This window comes from Pyrus communis, chromosome 2, assembly GCF_963583255.1.
Source record: "Pyrus communis chromosome 2, drPyrComm1.1, whole genome shotgun sequence".
Taxonomy (NCBI): domain Eukaryota; kingdom Viridiplantae; phylum Streptophyta; class Magnoliopsida; order Rosales; family Rosaceae; genus Pyrus; species Pyrus communis.
In genome coordinates this window covers 11,170,424-11,190,731 of record NC_084804.1, presented here as the reverse complement: position 1 = coordinate 11,190,731, position 20,308 = coordinate 11,170,424, and the positions used below count along the sequence as shown (strand labels likewise).

Sequence of the window (20,308 nt, the reverse complement as noted above, 5' to 3'; positions counted from 1 at the left end):
TGAAATAAATTTCGGTGTTTTAATTTTAGTTTTCATTATGTATACCATTTTTTTATACATTTTTACATCTATCATACCATCATTCTTCCGATCCACTCTTTTTCATCCATCTTTACCTTGTGTAGTTTTCTTTAAATCTCAAGCACGTAAGATAAAAACTAATATCAAAATGATTATCAATCGAGTCATAAAACATGTAGGTCATCAAACTGTTTTTTTTTTTGGAGGAATGTGTTTGAACATAAGAAAAGTGGCCTGAATAAAAGTTTAGGGAGCAAAGTGACTGTAAGGTACAGAGGTAAATAGGCAAAAACCTAATACGATGATCCTCAATACAACTGAAGTTCGCTACTTCCATAAACATTTTGTCACAAAGTACCTGCTTTTTCCGATCCTATCCGTACCAAAGAATTTCAATATCTAGAAGAATTACTATCTGTAGCTACATTCGACCCCCACGCAAAACGGCTTCCTGTTCCATCGAGAAATCGATCGGTATGCCACCCATTGGCCTGCAGTTCCGATACAAATGGACCAAATACGTCATTCATCTTCTCGTAAGCCTCATCCAGTGCGCTCGAACTCGGCACATGAAAAGACTTCTCTATATCTGCAGCGTATCCAGCAACAAGCCACCCTCTCAATGCGTCTTCACCGGTAGCATTTTGCTCCAATATCATATCAACCCCTTTGTTTCCACGATTTAAAAGAAACTTTTCTTCGGGGAATATTTCTTTCAATTCACCAAGTTTTGAAGGCTTAATGACCTCGTGGAAAGACCGTCCCACTCTCACATTTCCGGCATCCTTTATGAGTCGCCCCGGGAATAGGAGGTCTTCCCGATACCTCAGGTCAGCCGGGCTTGATACTTTTCCTGTCTTAAGAAAATCAGCCACAATCATTGCAGTCCTCTGTGGATTCAATGTGTTGATAGGAGTTGCCCGCATTTCTTCAATAACACAGTATACATGCACCATTGAAAGAAGAGGCCCAACAACTATCTGCAACAAGTTAAAGATCATTAGAATCTATTTCCTTCAAAAGGAAATTAGAAATTCACAACTACCGTACGAAACAAATTCAGAATAACACACATAACGCAATATTCACTGCTGTCATAACACACGAGTGATGCATACCTGTTTTTAACTCCGAGTTTGAAAATGGGTTTTTGGTGCAATTACGAACACAATAGAATTAAATGATGAGGCTGAGTGGTAAAAATTGAGAGTTACACAGTGAATTATATCCACTACCTTTCCTTGCATGGACGAGCAGACAGTAGATGCTAATTGGATCCCTGCTCCTATTCCAATGACATTGAACACAGTTGAGATTGCCTCCCCTTTGGCAAACAGATCACTAAGATTGCCCTCTTTTGCAAAGGCCGAATAAATTGGTAATCTTGTTGCTCTCGCTGCAACAACTGCCATCCCCTGTTAACTTCAAAGGTAAAAATCTTAAAGAACAATCTATAAAATTATATTTTAGGATTGGAGAAGGGACTCAAACTTTACACTGACATGGTACTAAATACAAAGACAGTAAAATAAATTTCAACGACAAGGAGGTTTGAGAAAAGAAATTAATATACACATGTATGCATCTCTATGAAAACTATACCTTTGCAAAATTGCCTAAACCTGCGACTTGAAGAAAAAGCTGCGGACACAAAGGAGAAAGAATTTCCATGCCAGTGCCAAAGTCATAGAGCACATCAGCTGCAAGGCGGAAAGCTTAATCTAATTAAAAATCTTCTAAAAGCATTAAAATCACTTCCCACCAAAAACATATAGTTAGATAAGAATTAAAGCTCCCAAACAGACCCAAAATTCTCCAACGTTTAGGCTCGGAATCCATTCTTGCGCCCAGATTGCTACATATAAGCTTTCCCATGTGCTGCATCCCATCCTTTAGAACCTGCATGTCAACAATATGGAATTTGAAGATATCTGAAAATGGAAGCGATCCGAGTCATGATTTAGTTGCAAGTGATCTTATACTCTTAAAAAATTGAGAACTTACCCAGCTTACAACAGTTGCCTGTGCAGGGGTTGGTCGCAAGCCTGCAGCAAATAGGAGTGACTGTAAAGGAAGTGAGAGTGCAGCCCATGGCCCAAATTTCAGTTGTCATTAAGATTTCTTATTTTAGGGTGGGGTGTGGGGAAGACAGAGAATAAGAACATCTGTAGCTTATATGATGAATCGTCACTCAAGAATTGTAGCAAATAAATACATAGTATATACCATATAAGCATACGTACAAATGTAAGCACAAAAAGCAACATATAAAAGATCCAAGGTGCAATATTGACCAGAAATCATAGGGTATTTCCATGCAAGAAATATAAATATTGATTTTAAATACACTGAAGGTATCAGAAAAAAAGACCTGAGTTGAAAGCACTGAAAGGGCTGCACTGGTTAAGTGCTGCAGTGCCCGGAATTGTGTGTATCTGAGATATCCTTCATTTACACTTCACGAGTAAAAGGTACATGAGTAATTGAACCAATTTATGGGCTCTCAAAAGGAATAAACCAATACTTACCTATATGGATATCCCGAGGGAAAAAATTTATTGACAAACGAGTCAGCGACCTTACGGAATACTGGCCTCGAGTCATCAAGAATCTTCACCTGCAGAAAACTCAATGCAGTTAAAGTAGTTCAACTAAAGCAAGAACAAAATCAACCCACCACGCAAAAAACACACAGGAACACAGCTACTTCAATTAATCCTCTTTCCATTTCCCAAAACCCGAATTCCCACCCGGTCCCCAATTCCCATTTTTACAATGGCTATGCATCGTATTTTGGCCAAAATTCTAAGACATTGTTGAAAAGAAAAAACTACACCTTAGTGTACAATTAAGCATTTCAAATCCCCTTCTTTGATTTCCACACTAAGTTTATTTCAAAACCGCTCTGTCTCTCTCTCTCTCTCTGCCCATTTACACTAAAATCAAACCCAGCAACCCAACACTCAGTGACCGACTTGCATTGCCATTTGACAACAAAGTCCCCAACTTTTCACCAAATTAACAAGAACCCATACCTCAAATCAGACCCAAATTGTAATTTCAGTCAAGGGTGCATCGGCAGCTAAAACTACCGCTTACCCAGCAGAACCCAGAAGTGAACACGCAATTTAAACATGGGGAAGAAGATGAAGAACTTACAGAAAGTTGACCCGTGGGGTCAAACTCGCAACGGTAGGAGACCAACTCGGAAGTTTCAATCCAGTACGCCGGCACCTCAGGAGGGGCTGGAGCTTTATCTGGCTCCTTCTTCTGCATCTTTATCTTCTCCTATCGAATCACGAATGAAAACAATGTATGATAAAAACATATATGTACATGTGTATGTATAGGTGTATCTATAAGTGTAGGGACATACCAGCAAGTTCATGGGAGGGGGAAGAGGAGGAGTGAAATCGGTAACGGGGCACAAGGGCGATAAGATTTCGGCGGCGGAATCGGGGGGGGTGCCAAACCTCCTGGAAATAGTATTCAACGATCATGCGGCGCCAGCTAAACGGTGTCGTATTTGTTGGATTCTTCAGTCCAAGAGGTATATGGAACGACGTCGGGCAATGTAATGGACAATTTGAGTCCCACAAGCTAAAAGGACGTCCAGGTGGATGCATTCCAATACTCAAGTTTATCTTGTGTCACCACGTGTTTTAACTTGATAATACTGTTATCATTGTGTGATTGATTTTAGTTACCAATGCCATCTTGATGTCCAGTTGAATGTACGTTTGTTTGCTCATCTTCTTTTAGTTATTTTATCAAATTATTTCATTCGGTTGTTAGTTTGTCATTTGCAAGTAACGAGAAAACACATTAATGGTAAGAAGCCAAACATATTTCACCACGATTGATTTTATGTGGAAACGAGCATTTACAAATGCACTTAGCCGAATCTTTGCTTAATGAATCAAAATCCTCTCGTATCTTAACCATTTGAGCTGCAAGTCAGTTGTTATCACTTTCTCATGTCCAATATTTTTGACAACGAAATTGACAGCAACGCAATTTCTCAAGTAAATACTTGATGGCACGATGCAACCTTGTGAGATGGAAAACAAATCAAAACAATGTTGCAAGATTGAAAACTATACTTCTCATGAAATATTCTTCCTATTTGAAGTTTCACATTTGTTCAAGTAACAAGATCTATGCAGAAATAACCAAAATCTTAAATACTATCAGGACTCGGGTGTAATACTTACAGCCTGAGATAAGATTAATTACACAAGTGAAAACGGGGGTTTGCTTGCCTGAGAGGCATGGCTTTCGACAATCAAAAGATTTCTCAAACGAAAGCGCTCGGTCCCAGCTCTTGCTCGCGTAGAGTCATATGGAAAGGTAAACCATAAGTTCCCCATTCACTATGACATCTCAGCATCATCTTCATAGTCGTAATCTTGTTCGCTTGAAGGTCTGATTCTTTTCGCGTCCCTTGGTGCAGGTCTTCCCTTCTTTGGCTTTCCTCTGTGACATAAATTATATATTTCAGACAGTGATGCCAGGAGATAGAGCCTCAAAGATAAATGGTGACAATTGATAAAATCTGTTTCCAGCTTTGGTAAAGCTTGAGTAGAACTTTTAACATGCCACTTAACACGTAGAGAAATAGTGGAGTACTTACTGCCCATTCCCATATATGCCGCCTTTGGACCGACCTGGACCAAAGTCTGATCTCCCATCTACAATAAACACAAAGGGACAAATCAATGAATAAAAATTGCAGAGACTGTTGTTGCGTATTTGCCAATATAAACTTTACCATCTCGTGCAGCCGCAAGTTCTTCAGCCTGAGAAGACAGAAGAGAAACTATGAACATTGGTTTACATGTTTCAAACAATTATTTATCAACGTCAATCCATACACAGTCAATTGTGGTTTGAAATTTTAGGTCCACATTCACTTGCATGAATGTACTGATAATGCGGAGATGACATTAAATTACAACAACAAAAGATGAAGAGGACAGTTACAGCCACCATAACGGGACTTTAAATGTTTAGAATACTTACTGCTGGTGATGTCACAGAAGATAATGAAAACATCCTATCTTCAGGCTGAAATTTCCTAGACCGCTTCAAGCTGCAGTCAAAAGGTTTGAAGAATTCCATCCATTAATACGTATCCTAGATCCAAACATGAAAACTTTGTGCAATAATGCAGAAAACATCAGTGCTGCACGCTTGATTTAATATAACTCGCATGTGCCATAACCGGATATATAGATTATTTAGGGGAAATGTGCTGTATGAACATTCAATTCAGATGCCATCAGAGCAATGAGTAACGGCCAATCATCTCCCAGCTAAATCATGTCTCTGACATAAAGTAGGCTTGCCCGAGTTATAATTCAAGAATATAATCTATCCAAAAGCTCCTAATATCATATGCAGAGATAATCATTCCATGAATATAAACTCAATATGCGAAACCAAAGGTCATTTTGTGAGTTTTTGTCTATAGATAATGGCGATCACTAGATGAGCTAATACTAACGGTTTTAGCTGCAAAAGTGGTCAGTGAAAGAACCCTGCTAGCAAGAAAAAGATCACTTGGAGGAATAACTCAACAGGTTAGATCAGAAAGGAAGAGAACCAGAGAGAAATTGAGTAATCAGAGTATTCGATCATGAATAAGTAGCCACAGTACAAAAGAACCAGTTCTTCATGGGAAATAAAGTAGATTGCTTTAGATTATCACGCAAACACAAAAGCCCCATAGACAAGAGTTAACTAAGGAGGATAACCCTACATAAGAGTAAAAAGAAAAAAAGTGAAGCCAAAGGAAATGATATATTAGCTAGTTCTTACAGGTTAGTGTTCTTGGATGATGATAGAAACCCTTCAAAACCTTTTAATACATTTCCACATTGAGTTGGATCCTGCAGATAACTAGTCTCCAAATCATAGACCTGCATTGTAAGAAAACATTAGTTCCAGTAAAGGGACGCATCAAATACGCAGCTCAGCTGCCACAACAACAAGACATAAAAAAGAACTTTTCCATCCATAGCTTGTGCTGCATTTCGATTCTAAACTGTGGACCAAACCAAAAGGAGAAAGAAAAAAATTACAATAAAAAATCCCGTGGCAACATAACCAAGAAAAACTTACCTATCACAGGCGTATACACTCTCTCTCTATCTCTCTCATCATGTGATCATACACTCATTTCATGTAAGTTTTGCTCCATTAAGACACGACACAGAAAAGGGCTTTATTCTTTAAACATACTATACAAAACCAATTAATTTTTTCTTCACTAATTTGCATACATTTCCATCCACAGCTTCTGCTGCATTTTGGTTCTAAACTGTGGACCGAACCAGAAAGAGAAATAACAAAATTACAGCCAAATTTCCATAGAAGCATCATTAGGACGAGAAATGCTTACCTGCCACAGGCTAACCTACAGTTACATGTCACGTGATAAGGGAGATAGACACAAAAAAGGGTTACACACCCGTTTCATGTAAGTTTTTCTCCATTATGATTTATAACACGATAAAGAAAAAGCTTAGTTCTTAAACCATACTGACACACATTTCTGATTTTCTATACAAGACCAATTAAAATCATTTGTGTAACACAAAAAAAAAAAAAAAAAAAAAAAAGCACAAAAGAAAAAGGTCTTCCATTTCAGCTATATCCCCAAAAATGACCTCTAACTAATTAACCCAAAAGCCAAAAAAACTCATTCACCAACCCTGAATAAAAGAATAATAAAAATTAAATTAAATTATTTAAGAAATAAATAAATAAATATTTGAACCTGTTTTTCAATCCCTCGGAGTTCATCTTGAAGCTTGGCTCTCCTGCTCAGAAGAGAAGCGAGCATTACCGACGGATTATTGCTCGACGCTTTTTGCGCTGCTAAAAATTTCACACAAAAATAAAAAGAAATCAAAATTTTCATTGATAAAAATTAAAGATCAATTTTTTTCAATTATTTTTTGGAAGAAGAAAATCCCGACGCATACCTTCTGAATCCATTTTCATCAGGGAATCGTTTCGCAGCTGCCCAGGAACCAAATTTCGCAAAACCCAAAAAACCCCAAATTTTTAGGGCACAAAAATTTTCGATCCAGGAAAGGAGTCGATGTTTCGGGTTTGGGTTGCGGTTGCTCCGGCTCTTTGTTGGTGGAGAGCTCGTGACAATCACGTGACCTTTTCACACTTAAGTAAAATACTATTTGGGAACCACACATGTACACAAATTTTATGGGTTTTTACTTTTTTGAAAGGTGCTATTGCATATAAAGGGGCAATTATTATACTTCAAAATTTTAATTATATATTTTTTTCTTAAATATTTAGAGCGTCAATACTAATTTTAATATAGAAATACAGTGCAATAAGAACATAGTCAAAATAGAGTTACTTTTTTTTTTCTTTAATCATTTTTTGGCATCAAAGAGCTGGATCCTACGTGGACATGAATAGAAATACTAGCCGGCTAAAAACATAAAAATAAAAATCAAAGTTATGTCAGTCATGACATCTCTTGATGATCCTCAATGAATTATAAGAAGCTTATGGTATGGCATGAATGCTATAAAAATAGGTTTTATAATCATTATTGTACAACTTCACGAAACAAAATCATGAGTAAACACTCATAAGTTTTCCTAGCAAATGCAATCCGAAGTTTTATTTCTGTGCCAAAAAATCACGCCCTTCAAGCAACACTTGGTAGTTTTTCATACATACTTTCTGTTGCAGTCTATTTTTTGAATCAAATAATTATTTAAATTACTCTAATTTATGATTTTTTGGATAAGGTAGTTATCTAAATTACTCTAATTTGTAGTTATTAGAAGGGAGAGATCAAATTCGAATACAAGGAGAAGAATGCAACATAAACGCCATAATAGCACTAGTTGAAGCTGATTGCAAACCGTCAATATGAAATTAATTTCCGATGTAAATGTAAGTTTTTGTTTCTCATCAATAATAAAAAAACATCTTTTAACCAACTGAACTAACTCATATTTTTCGTACTTCAATTCAAACGAAAGATCGATCATAAGTTGCATAATAATAGATTTGTCTTGGCAGTAACAAAAGGTAGAGTCGGTCTCCTGTACATGGCGAGTGGATAACGATGTATATGCAGCGTGGACGGTGGTGGAGGGCGGTCCCTCCCTGAATCTCTGGGTCCCAAATTCAACGTCGGCAATTTGCTTGCAAGCAAAGCGTTAGTCCTACGCAGCACCATCACCATGTGTACGTAACCTCACAGCAAAAGGGTACGTATCTTTCTACCTTTCTATTTTTCTTACCATTTCCTTGTTCTTTTTCTAGACCGCAGAAAAAAGGAAGAGAATAGTATGTAGTTTATTAAGTTGATTTTCTTTTTCGTTGTTTTGACTGGTACAGTTCGATTCGTTTCAGATTTCCCATTTGCTTATCTTTTCTTCTGCATGCCTCATTTGTTCAAATATCTCTTTAGCTGCTAGCCTTCTCCGAATAATCTGTTCGTTCTTGTTCTTGATCAAACTTTCTCTTTGAACTTGAGATTTTCATGGCTGCAATGTCTTTCAGAGGGCTCAGTCGGGTACTCTCTCTCTCTTTCTATGTTGGTTTTTGAAGCTTCGTTGGTTTCGTTTAATTGTCGGTTTTTGTTTAGCGTCTTGATTTTATTCAAGAGCTCAAGATTTTGTGTCAAATCCCATGTTTCTGTAAAGATAATTCAGTTTGATGTAGCTTTGGATGAACCCAATTCATTAATCTATCTAGTTGGTTGGTTCTCAAGGAACTTTCTGCAGACGTGAGTTAAGCTAGTTAATCAGCGCGGTGTTCCTGCACCGTATTCAGTATCCCTCCTTATAAATTTGAGTAGTTTGGAGTATCATTGTGTGATCCTTCATAGTCCTGAACTTCTCAGTGACGAAACAGAGGATAGATGTCTAGGCAAAATAGTTACTAAGCTTTCCTTAGTATTTGGTTAAATTATATAACAGAATTGGTTTTCTTTTTTTCTTTTTTCTTTTTTTTTTTTTTTTTTTTTTTTTTTTTTTGTGTTTTCCAGCCAAATGCTTCATGTGCCATGGGGGTTTCTGATGAGAGCAAGAACACTTTCATGGAGCTTCAGAGGAAGAAGGTCCACCGCTATGTGATATTCAAGGTTGATGAGAAGAAGAGGGAGGTTGTAGTTGAAAAAATTGGCGGTCCGGCGGAGAGCTATGATGATTTTGTGGCAGCTTTGCCTGATAATGATTGTCGATATGCCGTATATGACTTCGATTTCGTAACTTCTGATAACTGTCAAAAGAGCAAGATCTTCTTCATCGCATGGTTAGTTTTTGCCTTTAATCTCTTCACCTTATGATTTATGTATAGACTATGGAGTCACTAATAGTCCTGTTAAAAGATCATTCTCAAATCCAGACGCAGATTATGCTAGTTGGCCAGAGCATTGTGTTTCTTCCTTGCACCCAAGTTCGGAATCCCACTCCCCATAGCTTAGAGTAGTCTAGTATAATGGACGAACAATATCACAAATTCTAATCCCAATTCCGAAGTTGCAATATTTCAAAAACCTGCAGTTATTTGCAAACCCATATTTTTTTTAAACAAGCCATCCAAAAATTTGCATTTGCACCCTTGATTTCGTATCCAGTGATGATCCTTTCATATAAAATCAGTGGTGCCTAATTCTATTGATGCAAGTTTTATTCCTAAAAAACCGGAACTTGTGTGAGCTTGGAAATCCAAATACCTGTTCTATCTTGTGCTAATTCATGATTATTTACATACTAATGCTCAGGTCCCCTTCAACCTCTCGAATCCGTGCGAAGATGCTCTATGCCACATGTAAAGACAGGTTTAGGAGGGAGCTGGACGGTATCCACTACGAGATTCAGGCTACTGACCCAACAGAGATGGATCTTGAGGTGCTCAAAGACCGCGCCCATTGAACCGTCTCTGCAGTACTAAAACACATGTTCCTCAGTCAATCAAAGTCTATAGGGTTCTGCAAGTTTGTTCCTCTGGCTTCACTATGTATAGAACCCGTTACCAGCACAAAACTGCATTACTGTTCCTCGAATAAACCGGCAGGTCAGTTAGCTGGTACGAAAAGTATGGTTTGATGTTATCTTCTTGCTTCAAACTTTAATTACCTTTAGGTGATGTAAACCCGAAAATTGTTGCTCTATGCTTTTGGTTTCTTATGGATTTATGTTTGCGGAGCAAGAAATGCAAAACCAGTCATTGATCTTTTGGTCTTGAACAAATTCATAACCCGAAATATATGCTTAATAGTCAATGTAGACGGAAAGATAAGCGAAGATCAACCATGAACTTTAATACAAGGGACAAACAACAACAAAAATACAGAGAAGGCTATGCGGTTTCTACTTTAATGTAATACATAATGATATGAAGACCGAAACAGAGAAAAATGAAAACTTATCCTAAAAAAATTGCTCCATTTGTAGATGAAGTGATGAACAATTGAAACTCCCTTCTTGTCTATGTGATCTAGGGCTGCTTTCGATCTCTTACTTCCTTAGTTGTGTTCGTTGCTTTCGCCAGACAGTTCCTCCAAAGATTTTCCTTTTGATTCAGGTACAAAGAACGTAAATAATAAACCCAAAAAGTTGATCACACCCAACATAATAAGTGAGTTCTTGACCCCTATACCAGCAGGAAACCCTGCTTCTGCTTTAGCCTTGTCCTGCGGTTGCGCCAAGAACAAGAATCCGAATGCACCCACCATTGCCCCTAACTTTCCGGCTGCGGCAGATATGCCATGGCAAGTAGACCGCAGCCTAGCCGGGAAAATTTCAGCTGGCACCACAAATGTAGTAGCATTAGGTCCGAAATTTGCAAAGAAGAAAGTAAGTGAGTAGAATACCACAAACCCTATCAAGTGATGTGTCCAATAATCGTAGAGAAATGCCAATACAAACATGAACACTGTCATGAAGAAGAACCCCATCATTTGGATTGTGAATCTTCCGATTTTATCAATGAAGGCTACAGTGAACCAGTATCCGGGTACAGTACTGCATAGGGCGATAAGTGTTTGTGCCCTTGCAATTCTATAAACCTCTGAAACGGCATTCAAAGTTTTTGCATTAGGAATCCAACCAATGGCGCTGAAAATGTCTTTCTGAAACAGATTTTGGCTATAAAATGCAATGTCAAGCAAGAACCATGTGCTTGTGGTTCCAAGCAAGTGGAGTCCATGGCGGTGCATAAACTCCTTAGAGAATAAACCGAAAGATTTCACAGTTTCCTTAGGCAACCTGACGGGTTCAGGTTCTATGTCAACCTGCAAAACTTTTCCCATATCAGCATTAGCCTGGTTGACATCTTTCGCAACAAGCGCTGTGTAACGAGCAGTTTCTGGCATCTTTGAGCGCGAGTAGTAGGTTAGAGCTGCCGGAAGTGCTCCAACCATTAGAATGATTCTCCAAAGGTAGTCTGCTTGAGGGACAGTTGAACCAACTGGATCAACTTCATAAGATGGAGCCTTGAATTTGGCCTCGAAAATCGCAGAGATGAGCATTGCAAACAACCCTCCTGCTAGAATTCCAAACCCCTGCATGGCAAACACCGCGGCAACAAAGGCACCACGAGTCTTTTTATTTGCGTATTCAGACATTATGGTGGCGGAAAGAGGGTAGTCACCACCAATGCCGAACCCTAGCCAGAACCGGAAGAAACAAAGCGTGGTCATTACAGACTTTGCGGTGTGCCCAAAGGAGAGCGCGGAACCAATGGAGCATATGATCATGAGCATAAGTGTCATGCCATACACTTTTTTTCTCCCCATTTTGTCACCAAGCCAGCCGAAGACCACTTGCCCTGCCAATGTGCCAACAAGCGCCACACCATTGACAGCTGCTGACACATTTGGAGGCAATGTGCCTGGTTTTGGTGATCCTTCAACGTGGTAATATATGCGGCCAAGCAATTTGGTGACGAGGGATATGCAGAAGAGATCGTACGCGTCGGTGAAGAATCCCATTCCGGCGATTACAATTGCGGTGAAATGGTACCATTGTGTTTTTGCAGTGTCAAGTGCACTGAGCACATGCAGTTGTTCCTTGGCCATGGATTTAGCTTTGCTTGGTTTGATCTCTCTCTTGCAAACTCTATTTCTCTGGTTCATCAATATGCAAGAACACAAACAGTAAGATTACATTTACACAACAATTTATGAATAAAGAATGATTTAGATGTGAATTTGATTGATATAAACACAGAAGATTAAAACACAAGAGTTTCACATTTCTTGAAGAAACTTAAAATAAGTCCGAAAAATTCACATAAAGAGGATATAACTAATTGTTCCCGGAAACTATACGTGCAAGACGTTCATTCTTTAGTAAACAACGGATGTGCATCAATACTGCTGAAAATCCGTCACCAAAATATATGTACGTTTTGTTACAGACAATGATATTGACACATTATCGATGACATATCAACACTCTGTTGATTAACAAAGAACGGGCATCAGTTCCATAGCCAGACAAATAATTCTTCATATGTAATTGAAAGACTGCATTGTAATACATAGGATGGGACCAAAATAATTCCTATAATTAATTAATAAAAATTTAACAATGGTAAATAAAATATGAAAAACATGCAGCTTCATCAAGAAGAAACAAGAACATGCATGCATAGAGCCGCAGTTTTTTTTCCTAACCTGGATCTTCTCTCTCAACCTAGAGAGAGAGAGACAGAAACTCCGACTCCAACTCCGACTCCGAGAGATCTAGAGAGAGGGGTAGGTAATAGGTTATGCTCTAGGGGAAGCAGGGAATGAGAATTTATAAGGGAAGGGTGCGTCGCCCAGCAACCGGAATATTACAGTGGTATATTCTTCCCCTCCATTTTAGCTAGCTGTTGTTTCTCTGCAGTGCAGACCCTTCTGTTCAACAAACTTAAGACATCTTTCAGCGGTATATTCCAAATGTCTGAGAATTTCTAGTAGTAACCAGCAGTAGCCAAAACCGAAAACAGTTTCCATATACATTACCAGAACGCGTATTTCCACAGTTGTCCAATCTCTATATTTAGTTTTCAAATTTGAGGTTGAAAATTTTGACACAAATGGTATGTAATATATGCTTTGGTGAAGGAATTAAATTCCATATAATCTGAGGGGATGGAATATATGTCCTAATTGCTATGCTGGCTAGCTGGAGGATCGTAAAAGATTTCATTACAAGATTCATTTCTGATTTGGGGGGGAGATTTTCTGGTAAAAGTAATCAATAATTTCTCACTGATTTGGAGACCAAAAGCAAAGAAATGATAGAATGATGGTAGAAATAAATGGATTAATGGAACAGTGTGCCGAGTGTACGAATGTACGAACACCCTCTATATATATTTTGGAAAGTAAAAAAATTCCAAGTTCGAATCCTCAATCACGTTGAAAAGAAAAAATGTGCATGACACACGTTCTGTTTGACTCCTTTTGAGCATATCAAATATAAGATTTCTATTAAATACAAGGAATATAATATTAAATTTTCTCCTCATATTGTCGAGATTTCCTTTGAAAAAATAAAGAAAAATAATATCTACGAAACCTGAGTGGCAGGAGTTCTTAAGTGTGAATGATTGTGCATGATATATGTTTATCTCCATTATTACGTGACTACGACTACGATCTGACATAAGACATACTCTGAACAGTGAGAGTGGACTAGCCATTCTGCCTTAAGAGAAAATGTGCAAAACTACCTAAACCCCCAAAACAAATTCAACTTTCGCATTGAGAAACAGAAAACGGTTGATGATTCTCTTCTACTTTATATACTCGATACTACTTAGTCACAGCTGCGGAGAGAAACATGCGTACCCGCAGAAGACAGTTTCAAACACAAGACCTCAGGTTCAAAGATAAACGCTGACGCTTTACGTACACACATGTTATGCATGGAAAATGCACACTTTATCTGGCATCCTTTGTAAAAGCCAGGACATGGACTCATGTGAATACCACAAAGGACGAAATACCCCTCCCCAAAATGAACTACAGGCTTACATTACAACATTATTTTCTGCACTGCTTATAGATCCAACCTACACAACTGGAACTGTCCTGTTGTTATAGCTTGATTGCTCCAACTCCACTGCCCCGGTTTCGCTTTCTTCTTCGTTCTCGCCCGACATCTCCTCCAACGACCTCCCATTCGATTCAGGCACCAAGAAAGTGAACAATATCCCCAAGAAGTTGACCACACCCAACGCAATGAGCGAGTTTTTAACCCCGATGCCTGGAGGGTACCCTGCATCTGTCTTGCTCTTATCTTTGTTCTGAGCCAAGTACAAGAACCCGAATGCACCAACTATGGCGCCAAGCTTCCCGGACGCGGCTGAGATTCCATGACACGTAGACCGGAACCTAGCTGGGAAAATCTCAGCCGGCACAACAAATGTGGTTGCATTAGGACCGAAGTTTGCAAAAAAGAAGGTCAATGAGTAGATCACTACAAACCCAATTCGGTTGTCCTTGTGAGTCCAGTGATCGTAGGGAATAGCCAGTGCAAACATGAACACTGTCATGAAGAAGAATCCCATCAACTGAATTGCAAATCTTCCAATCCTGTCAATGAAAGCTACCGTAAACCAGTAGCCGGGGACAGTACTGCACAATGCAATAAGAGTTTGCGCCCTTGCGATTCTGTAAACTTCTTCAATAGCATTCATCGTCTTTGCAGGAGGAATCCATCCGATCGCACTGAAAATATCCTTTTGGAACAGGTTTTGGCTGTAGAATGCAATGTCAAGCAAGAACCAAGTGCTTGTTGTTCCAAGCAAGTGAAGTCCATGACGGTGCATAAACTCCTTGGAGAACAAAGCAAATGCATTAGCAGTTGGCTCAGCCTTCTGGGGTTCTGCTTGAATTTCTACCTGCAGAACCCTTGACATGTCGGATGCAGCCTGTTTCGCATTCTTTGCAACAAGGGCGGTGTAACGGGCAGTTTCAGGCATCTTCATGCGCCAGTAGTAAGTCATTGCAGCTGGGATTGCTCCTACCATCACAATAATCCTCCACAGGTAGTCCGCTTGTGGAACGGTTGAGGCAAGTGCATTGACCTCATATGTTGGAGCATCAAAATTGGCATTAAACGCGGCCGAACAGATAATAGCAAATATCCCACCTGCTAAAATTCCAAACCCCTGCATGGCAAAGACCGCGGCAATGAAAGCGCCCCGAGTCTTCTTGTTAGCATACTCGGACATGATTGTGGCAGAAAGAGGGTAGTCACCGCCAATACCAAACCCTAGCCAGAACCGGAAGAAACAAAGCGTTGACATAACGGTTTTTGGGGTATGCCCAAATGAGAGACCTGAAGCAATAGAACATATGACCATAAGCATAAGAGTCATTCCATAAACTCTCTTCCTTCCCATCTTGTCACCAAGCCAGCCAAAGAAGAGCTGGCCTGCTAAGGTTCCACAAAACGCCACACCATTTACGGCAGCTGACACATTCGGAGGCAATGTCCCCGGCTTCTCTGCGTTGTCAACGTGGTAATATATGCGGCCGAGCAACTTGGTCACCAAAGATATGCAGAAGAGATCATATGCATCTGTGAAGAATCCCATTCCAGCAATGATAATTGCAGTGAAATGGTACCATTGTGTTTTTGCTACATCAAGTGCATTGAGAACCTGTAATTGCTCTTTAGCCATGGCTAAGCTAGCTTTTACAAATTCTCTCTCTCTTCTCTTTCTTTCTCACCAGCTTTTTTTTTTTTGTCTGCACAATTTGAAGAGTGAGAAAATGAAAAAAATACTTATTGTGCGGAAGCGGCAAACACAACGTAAAATATTCAAACAATAATATAGCAACAAATATAAATAACAAGAGAATAATACAAGAATTTATACCGGTTCGGCTTTATTACACCCTAGTTTGAAGACGGCAAAAAATTGAAAATTAGTATTTACACTTAGTACTATGATCTAATAGTATTCTTATTTACTTGTAAATAAAAGGTCTTAAATTCAGTTTTCGTCAAACGTGAATTTGAACCACATTATTGTTAGCCCATTATAAAGCTAAACACATCTCCTTCTCTATTAATGTAGAACATCGTTTGTTAAAAAAAAAAAAAAAATCACAACCCAAATTCTAAATACATCTAAATCATCGGAAACACGGGTTTCCAATGAGCGTGATAATTAATCAGTCAATCTTCAACAAAGAGGAAAAACAAAGGAAAAGTCAAACAAGTGTTTAATTATCAACAAGGGAGTTTGAAAATTGGACTCCCAACTCTGACAGGTCACAAATAATTTCTGACTACAGGGCCCTCGATTTTCCTCCAGTTGGTCATACGTTGAAAATTAAATTTTGCCTCACCTAGAATTCCAGGTTCAACCAATTCACTTCATAATTTCTGACTATTCAAAATTGTCACTAATTTATCACATCACAACATTAACTAGAGAAAAAGACTTCTAGTGAAGGATACTATAATGAAATGCTAAGGAGACTTTTTCAGAAGTAAAATTCTTCATGTACTCTACCTTTTTATGTTTTTAGCTCAAAGTTTTATATGTTGTTATAGAAATTGACGTTAAATTGAAAAGTATCAAAAAGTTCATAAAGAGTCAACACTTTGAGAGAATCCTTTTAGCATTTCTCTAACTAACTACACATTCCAAAGAAAATTTATTTGCTACCCCACAAAAAAAGGGACCATTTTACTTGAGCATGAAAAAGTGAAATGAACTTCTGAAACTAGCAAAACTTCCATGACTACTGGAAAAGTGGAAGAAAAGACAAACAATGAACTCTGCCTCATTCTACCACTGAAGAGGTTTTTGTTTTTTTGGCCAGATTTCTCAAGGGAGAAAAGCTCTGGTGGGGCATTTGGACCATGTCGCCTGTCATACTTTGCTCCTTTAACTTTCTTATTAATTTCATTCGGCGTGAGAGTTGTTGTACACAAATTTTTGAGGCTTGAACTAGGAAAATCACGTTCAAACTGCCCCACACAAGCAGACAAACAGATACCTACTGAGGATTGAATAGAAGTCTCAAAGTCTCTACGAAACCATTTAAAATATGCACCAACCAATCTTTATCTCTAATAAAATTTAAAATTAGTTTTAAATCTTCAACCTTTGTCTGTCCAACAATATCAAAACCGCGTGGAATTAAATTAAATTTTCAATCTTTGCACTCTAAGAGTCTAAAGAATCCGCCATTAGCGTGTAAAGTTAAACCCTTTAAATTAGGGAACTTTAATGAAAAGTTCTTTATACTGTTCATTTTAACAAAAAAATCACATTTTTACACTAAAAATTTTAATCATGATACTATTCATTTTACCTTTTATTTTGTCATTCTCGTTAAAACTCAAAATTTTCAAACTATTTTAATTAGTTTTATTTTAAATTACCCTTCAAACAGAGCGGCCTAGGCCTATTTTTCCAGGGTTGTTTAACCAGATTTCTTGGGATTAAAAATATCAAAACAGTAATTTAATTAGCTTAAACTAATATTTACAGCTATTTACAGATGAAGATTATGAATGCGATTAATTGTTTGAACGGCTACAGAACTTTAATACTCTAAATTCAGAAGATAATCTCAGATCCAAAAACTCAGAATTAATACTACTTTTAACTTATTTTTCTAACTTACCTGCATCTGATGCACAATGGGTTTCTAAAAATTCCATCTTTTCTACTTCATCTCTGGTAAGACCCCAAAAAATAAAATTAAAAAATACAGTGAAAGGAGGAGTTTTTAGAGTGAAAACCAGAAAATTAATTTCTGATATGGTAGCTGACACGTCTGTATTGTAATTTCGAGAGGGGGATTTTGAACTCAGGTACAAGAGGCGGGCAAACTGTCCCGAGACTCTCGTGACTGACTAACTGGCCGAACTCACAGGTTCATAAATCAGAAGCGGGACAAATAAAGAAAGAGATACCCATGTGAAACTTGCAAAAGGGAAGAGAACCCCATGAACGATATGCTTCGAAAAAGCTATAAATTGTATCTATTCCCAATGACAAAGAAAACCCCACTCACTTTACACTTTACACTTTGCACTTCGAGCTTGCAATTTGCATGCATGATAGAGAACTATGCATGGAGAGATCAGTGGGCTTAATTACAAGATCGACAACAATGGTAGAAAAAATTAAGCATAAATAAAGATGTTTAACATCTAATTAGATAAATTAATTTATTTAATTTGCAGACTAACCTGTTGGGAGCGACCGAGCGAGAGAGAGAGAGGTGAAGAAATTTGATGGTGAGACGAGGGAAAGGAAGGGATGCGAATATTTATAGGCGACGGCAGCAGCCAATGCGTTCACACACCAAGGAATTTCCACCGGCATATTCCATTATCTCCCCGCGTCCGTTTTTATTTTTTAAGTCAACCGTCGCACCCTGTTTGAAGTCTCACACTCCCCACCTTCCCCGTCTTGCTCGACAATTTCGACACGTGGTCTCCCTCTCTTTATTTATTTACTTCCTTTAGAACATTTTTATTCATCACCATAAACTACGGTCTCATCATACATTTAATCATTTATCATATGTCATTTCACTTAATTTTAATTAATTTTTTTCAAAATTTAATGTAAAAATTAACTAGAGTAGACAAAAAGACACGTGACAGGATATGGTTAGTAGCATAAATGTTTTATTTTTTTTCCCCAAAAGGCCCACTCTCTTTGTTGGTATTGGTTTTGGCAATTGACATTTGGTCTCACATGGACTCATTGTTTTGTTTATTCGTTTTTTGGTACTGCTACTTCCGAATTGGAAAATGGTAGGAAGACTTGCCAAACCTTTAATGAAATCTAGCCGTCGATGTAAGTAGGAATCGCTTATGAATTTTAATTGTTGATGCATTTTGTTTCGGGAATTGTTATTAGCACTCTAAAAATCTCATTCTACACTCCAAACTTTCTATATTAGGAAAGAAAAAAATACACTTATGAAGAGTGTAGAATAAGATTTTTAAAGTGCCAATAACACTTCCCTTTATTTCACAAAAACAATGATTCGTGTTCGGGTTCTCATTTATTTATATTGGTTGTACTCAATTCAATTGTTTCAATTTAAATTATGAAAAAACTTTCCATTGCGAGTCCGTCCTGTTTATGTTAAAACTTTCTAGGGCCCGCCCTATGGCATGTAGCATATGGACTTAAGCCTGGGGAATGCTTTGGTTGTAATATATCTTTATCAGTGCTGTAAACGAGTTGGGTTAGAATATATATCATTCAACTCAAGTTTGGATTGTTTAACTATTTTTCAATTTGAGCTAAGTGGCTTGCTTCTAATACAAATGGAGCTTGAGCCAACCTGGAAATTTCAAGCTCAATACCGAACTCAAACTGTTTCAAGTTAAGTTTCGTTAGGAAGAAAATGATGAAGAAGGTGGGACATAATATCAATGTAAACATATTTCTTTTTCCAAAACAATCTCAAATCTGATGTTTTATTGCAATCAGATTAACTTCTTAATATAATCTAGTTCGATTGTCTCGTGAAAAACATGAGTTGCTCAAAAGTTTTACGAGCCAAACAAATCAATGTATAAATTTAACTTGTTTTTTTATCGAGTCAAACAGTAATTAACTTGTTTCTTTCAAGAGCTGAACACATTGAGATATTGTCTACAAGTTCAAGTTGTTTTTAAATCAATTTACAGTCTTAGTTGCATGCAAATTGCCCCTCCTAAAATTGTTATCCAACAAGTCACACTCTGTGACTAAAATAAAATAGTCTACGACTCAAAGCGTATGGAATGAATCGGTTGTCAAGACTTTTGAACGTTCCATTGTCATTTTCATTAGTCCCCCCCCACGAAGGAATAAATTGGAAGACTCTCTTTTTAATACTATTTTTCACACTCTCAATATTTTTTATCGTATCCATTTTATTTGTGTTTATTTAATCTAGCAGAGTGTTTTTGTTATTGAACATAACATAAATACATATTATGAAAATAGAAAGGTCCGAGAAATTTTACTACTGATAGATTGTCATGATGGTTAAGTACATTATTTTTAAATGTGTCACAGTTAATATCTTTTGCGTTTTCAATTTACTTTTTAGTAGTAATCATTTTCACTTGTAAGTGAGAGTTTTTTTATTCGAATATCTTGAATAACAAGTTCGATACCAATTTAATTTTTTGCTACTTAATGAAAATATATCATTCTGTAAGATAATAAAGTAGTAAAATTATTTGTAATACATTAATAAAAATAAAAGGGTCAAAAAAAGATTTTTTTTAAGTGATACGGTTGTGGGCAAGTT

The 20,308-nt window shown here is 37.6% G+C and overlaps 5 protein-coding genes across 7 annotated transcripts; 1 reads left to right on the top strand and 4 right to left on the bottom strand.

Moving 5' to 3' along the window:
- Positions 1-205: 205 nt before the first annotated feature.
- LOC137725852 (protein root UVB sensitive 2, chloroplastic-like) lies at positions 206-3,656 on the bottom strand. 2 transcript variants are annotated; one of them, XM_068464663.1, is made up of 9 exons: positions 3,398-3,656; positions 3,181-3,309; positions 2,550-2,638; positions 2,393-2,477; positions 2,026-2,085; positions 1,827-1,920; positions 1,624-1,721; positions 1,257-1,436; positions 206-1,001 (listed from the first exon to the last, which is right to left on the bottom strand). In XM_068464663.1, exons 1-9 carry the CDS (start codon positions 3,407-3,409, stop codon positions 414-416), a joined length of 1,335 nt encoding a protein of 444 aa, XP_068320764.1. In that variant the 5' UTR covers positions 3,410-3,656; the 3' UTR covers positions 206-413. The 2 variants fall into 2 exon arrangements, with proteins under 2 accessions (XP_068320764.1, XP_068320765.1); XM_068464664.1 differs by lacking the exons at positions 2,393-2,477; positions 3,398-3,656 and having other exon boundaries at positions 2,026-2,066; positions 3,181-3,308.
- Positions 3,657-4,124: 468 nt separating this feature from the next.
- On the bottom strand, positions 4,125-7,197 carry LOC137725851 (uncharacterized). Of its 2 annotated transcripts, none has more exons than XM_068464661.1 (7): positions 7,011-7,197; positions 6,803-6,903; positions 5,842-5,942; positions 5,044-5,113; positions 4,793-4,820; positions 4,655-4,712; positions 4,125-4,497 (listed from the first exon to the last, which is right to left on the bottom strand). In XM_068464661.1, exons 1-7 carry the CDS (start codon positions 7,027-7,029, stop codon positions 4,395-4,397), a joined length of 480 nt encoding a protein of 159 aa, XP_068320762.1. In that variant the 5' UTR covers positions 7,030-7,197; the 3' UTR covers positions 4,125-4,394. The 2 variants fall into 2 exon arrangements, with proteins under 2 accessions (XP_068320762.1, XP_068320763.1); XM_068464662.1 differs by having other exon boundaries at positions 6,803-6,900.
- A 1,124-nt stretch (positions 7,198-8,321) lies between these two features.
- Positions 8,322-10,210, top strand: LOC137726036 (actin-depolymerizing factor-like). The gene is made up of 3 exons (XM_068464893.1): positions 8,322-8,587; positions 9,062-9,327; positions 9,800-10,210. The coding sequence occupies exons 1-3, from the start codon at positions 8,555-8,557 to the stop codon at positions 9,948-9,950; spliced, it is 450 nt and encodes a 149-aa protein (XP_068320994.1). The 5' UTR covers positions 8,322-8,554; the 3' UTR covers positions 9,951-10,210.
- Positions 10,211-10,382: 172 nt separating this feature from the next.
- LOC137726035 (inorganic phosphate transporter 1-4-like) lies at positions 10,383-13,593 on the bottom strand. The gene has a single exon (XM_068464892.1). The coding sequence runs from the start codon at positions 12,152-12,154 to the stop codon at positions 10,544-10,546; it is 1,611 nt and encodes a 536-aa protein (XP_068320993.1). The 5' UTR covers positions 12,155-13,593; the 3' UTR covers positions 10,383-10,543.
- A 151-nt stretch (positions 13,594-13,744) lies between these two features.
- LOC137726034 (inorganic phosphate transporter 1-4) lies at positions 13,745-18,360 on the bottom strand. The gene is made up of 2 exons (XM_068464891.1): positions 18,237-18,360; positions 13,745-15,769 (listed from the first exon to the last, which is right to left on the bottom strand). Exon 2 carries the CDS (start codon positions 15,700-15,702, stop codon positions 14,086-14,088), a length of 1,617 nt encoding a protein of 538 aa, XP_068320992.1. The 5' UTR covers positions 15,703-15,769; positions 18,237-18,360; the 3' UTR covers positions 13,745-14,085.
- Positions 18,361-20,308: the final 1,948 nt, after the last annotated feature.

What these genes read in the sequence shown, in the direction of transcription:
- LOC137725852 (XM_068464663.1), bottom strand. An exon ending in ACCCCACGGGTCAACTTTCT is followed by an intron (nt 2,639 to 3,180) that starts GTAAGTTCTTCA and finishes AGTTTTCTGCAG; the next exon opens with GTGAAGATTCTTGATGACTC. An exon ending in AGGCAACTGTTGTAAGCTGG is followed by an intron (nt 1,921 to 2,025) that starts GTAAGTTCTCAA and finishes GTTGACATGCAG; the next exon opens with GTTCTAAAGGATGGGATGCA.
- LOC137725851 (XM_068464661.1), bottom strand. An exon ending in CTTCTGTGACATCACCAGCA is followed by an intron (nt 4,821 to 5,043) that starts GTAAGTATTCTA and finishes CTGTCTTCTCAG; the next exon opens with GCTGAAGAACTTGCGGCTGC. An exon ending in ACTTGCGGCTGCACGAGATG is followed by an intron (nt 4,713 to 4,792) that starts GTAAAGTTTATA and finishes TGTTTATTGTAG; the next exon opens with ATGGGAGATCAGACTTTGGT.
- LOC137726036 (XM_068464893.1), top strand. Translation starts at nt 8,555, where the DNA reads ATGGCTGCAATGTCTTTCAGAGGGCTCAGTCGG. An exon ending in CTTTCAGAGGGCTCAGTCGG is followed by an intron (nt 8,588 to 9,061) that starts GTACTCTCTCTC and finishes TGTGTTTTCCAG; the next exon opens with CCAAATGCTTCATGTGCCAT. An exon ending in AAGATCTTCTTCATCGCATG is followed by an intron (nt 9,328 to 9,799) that starts GTTAGTTTTTGC and finishes ACTAATGCTCAG; the next exon opens with GTCCCCTTCAACCTCTCGAA.
- LOC137726035 (XM_068464892.1), bottom strand. Translation starts at nt 12,154, where the DNA reads ATGAACCAGAGAAATAGAGTTTGCAAGAGAGAGATCAAACCAAGCAAA.
- LOC137726034 (XM_068464891.1), bottom strand. Translation starts at nt 15,702, where the DNA reads ATGGCTAAAGAGCAATTACAGGTTCTCAATGCACTTGATGTAGCAAAA.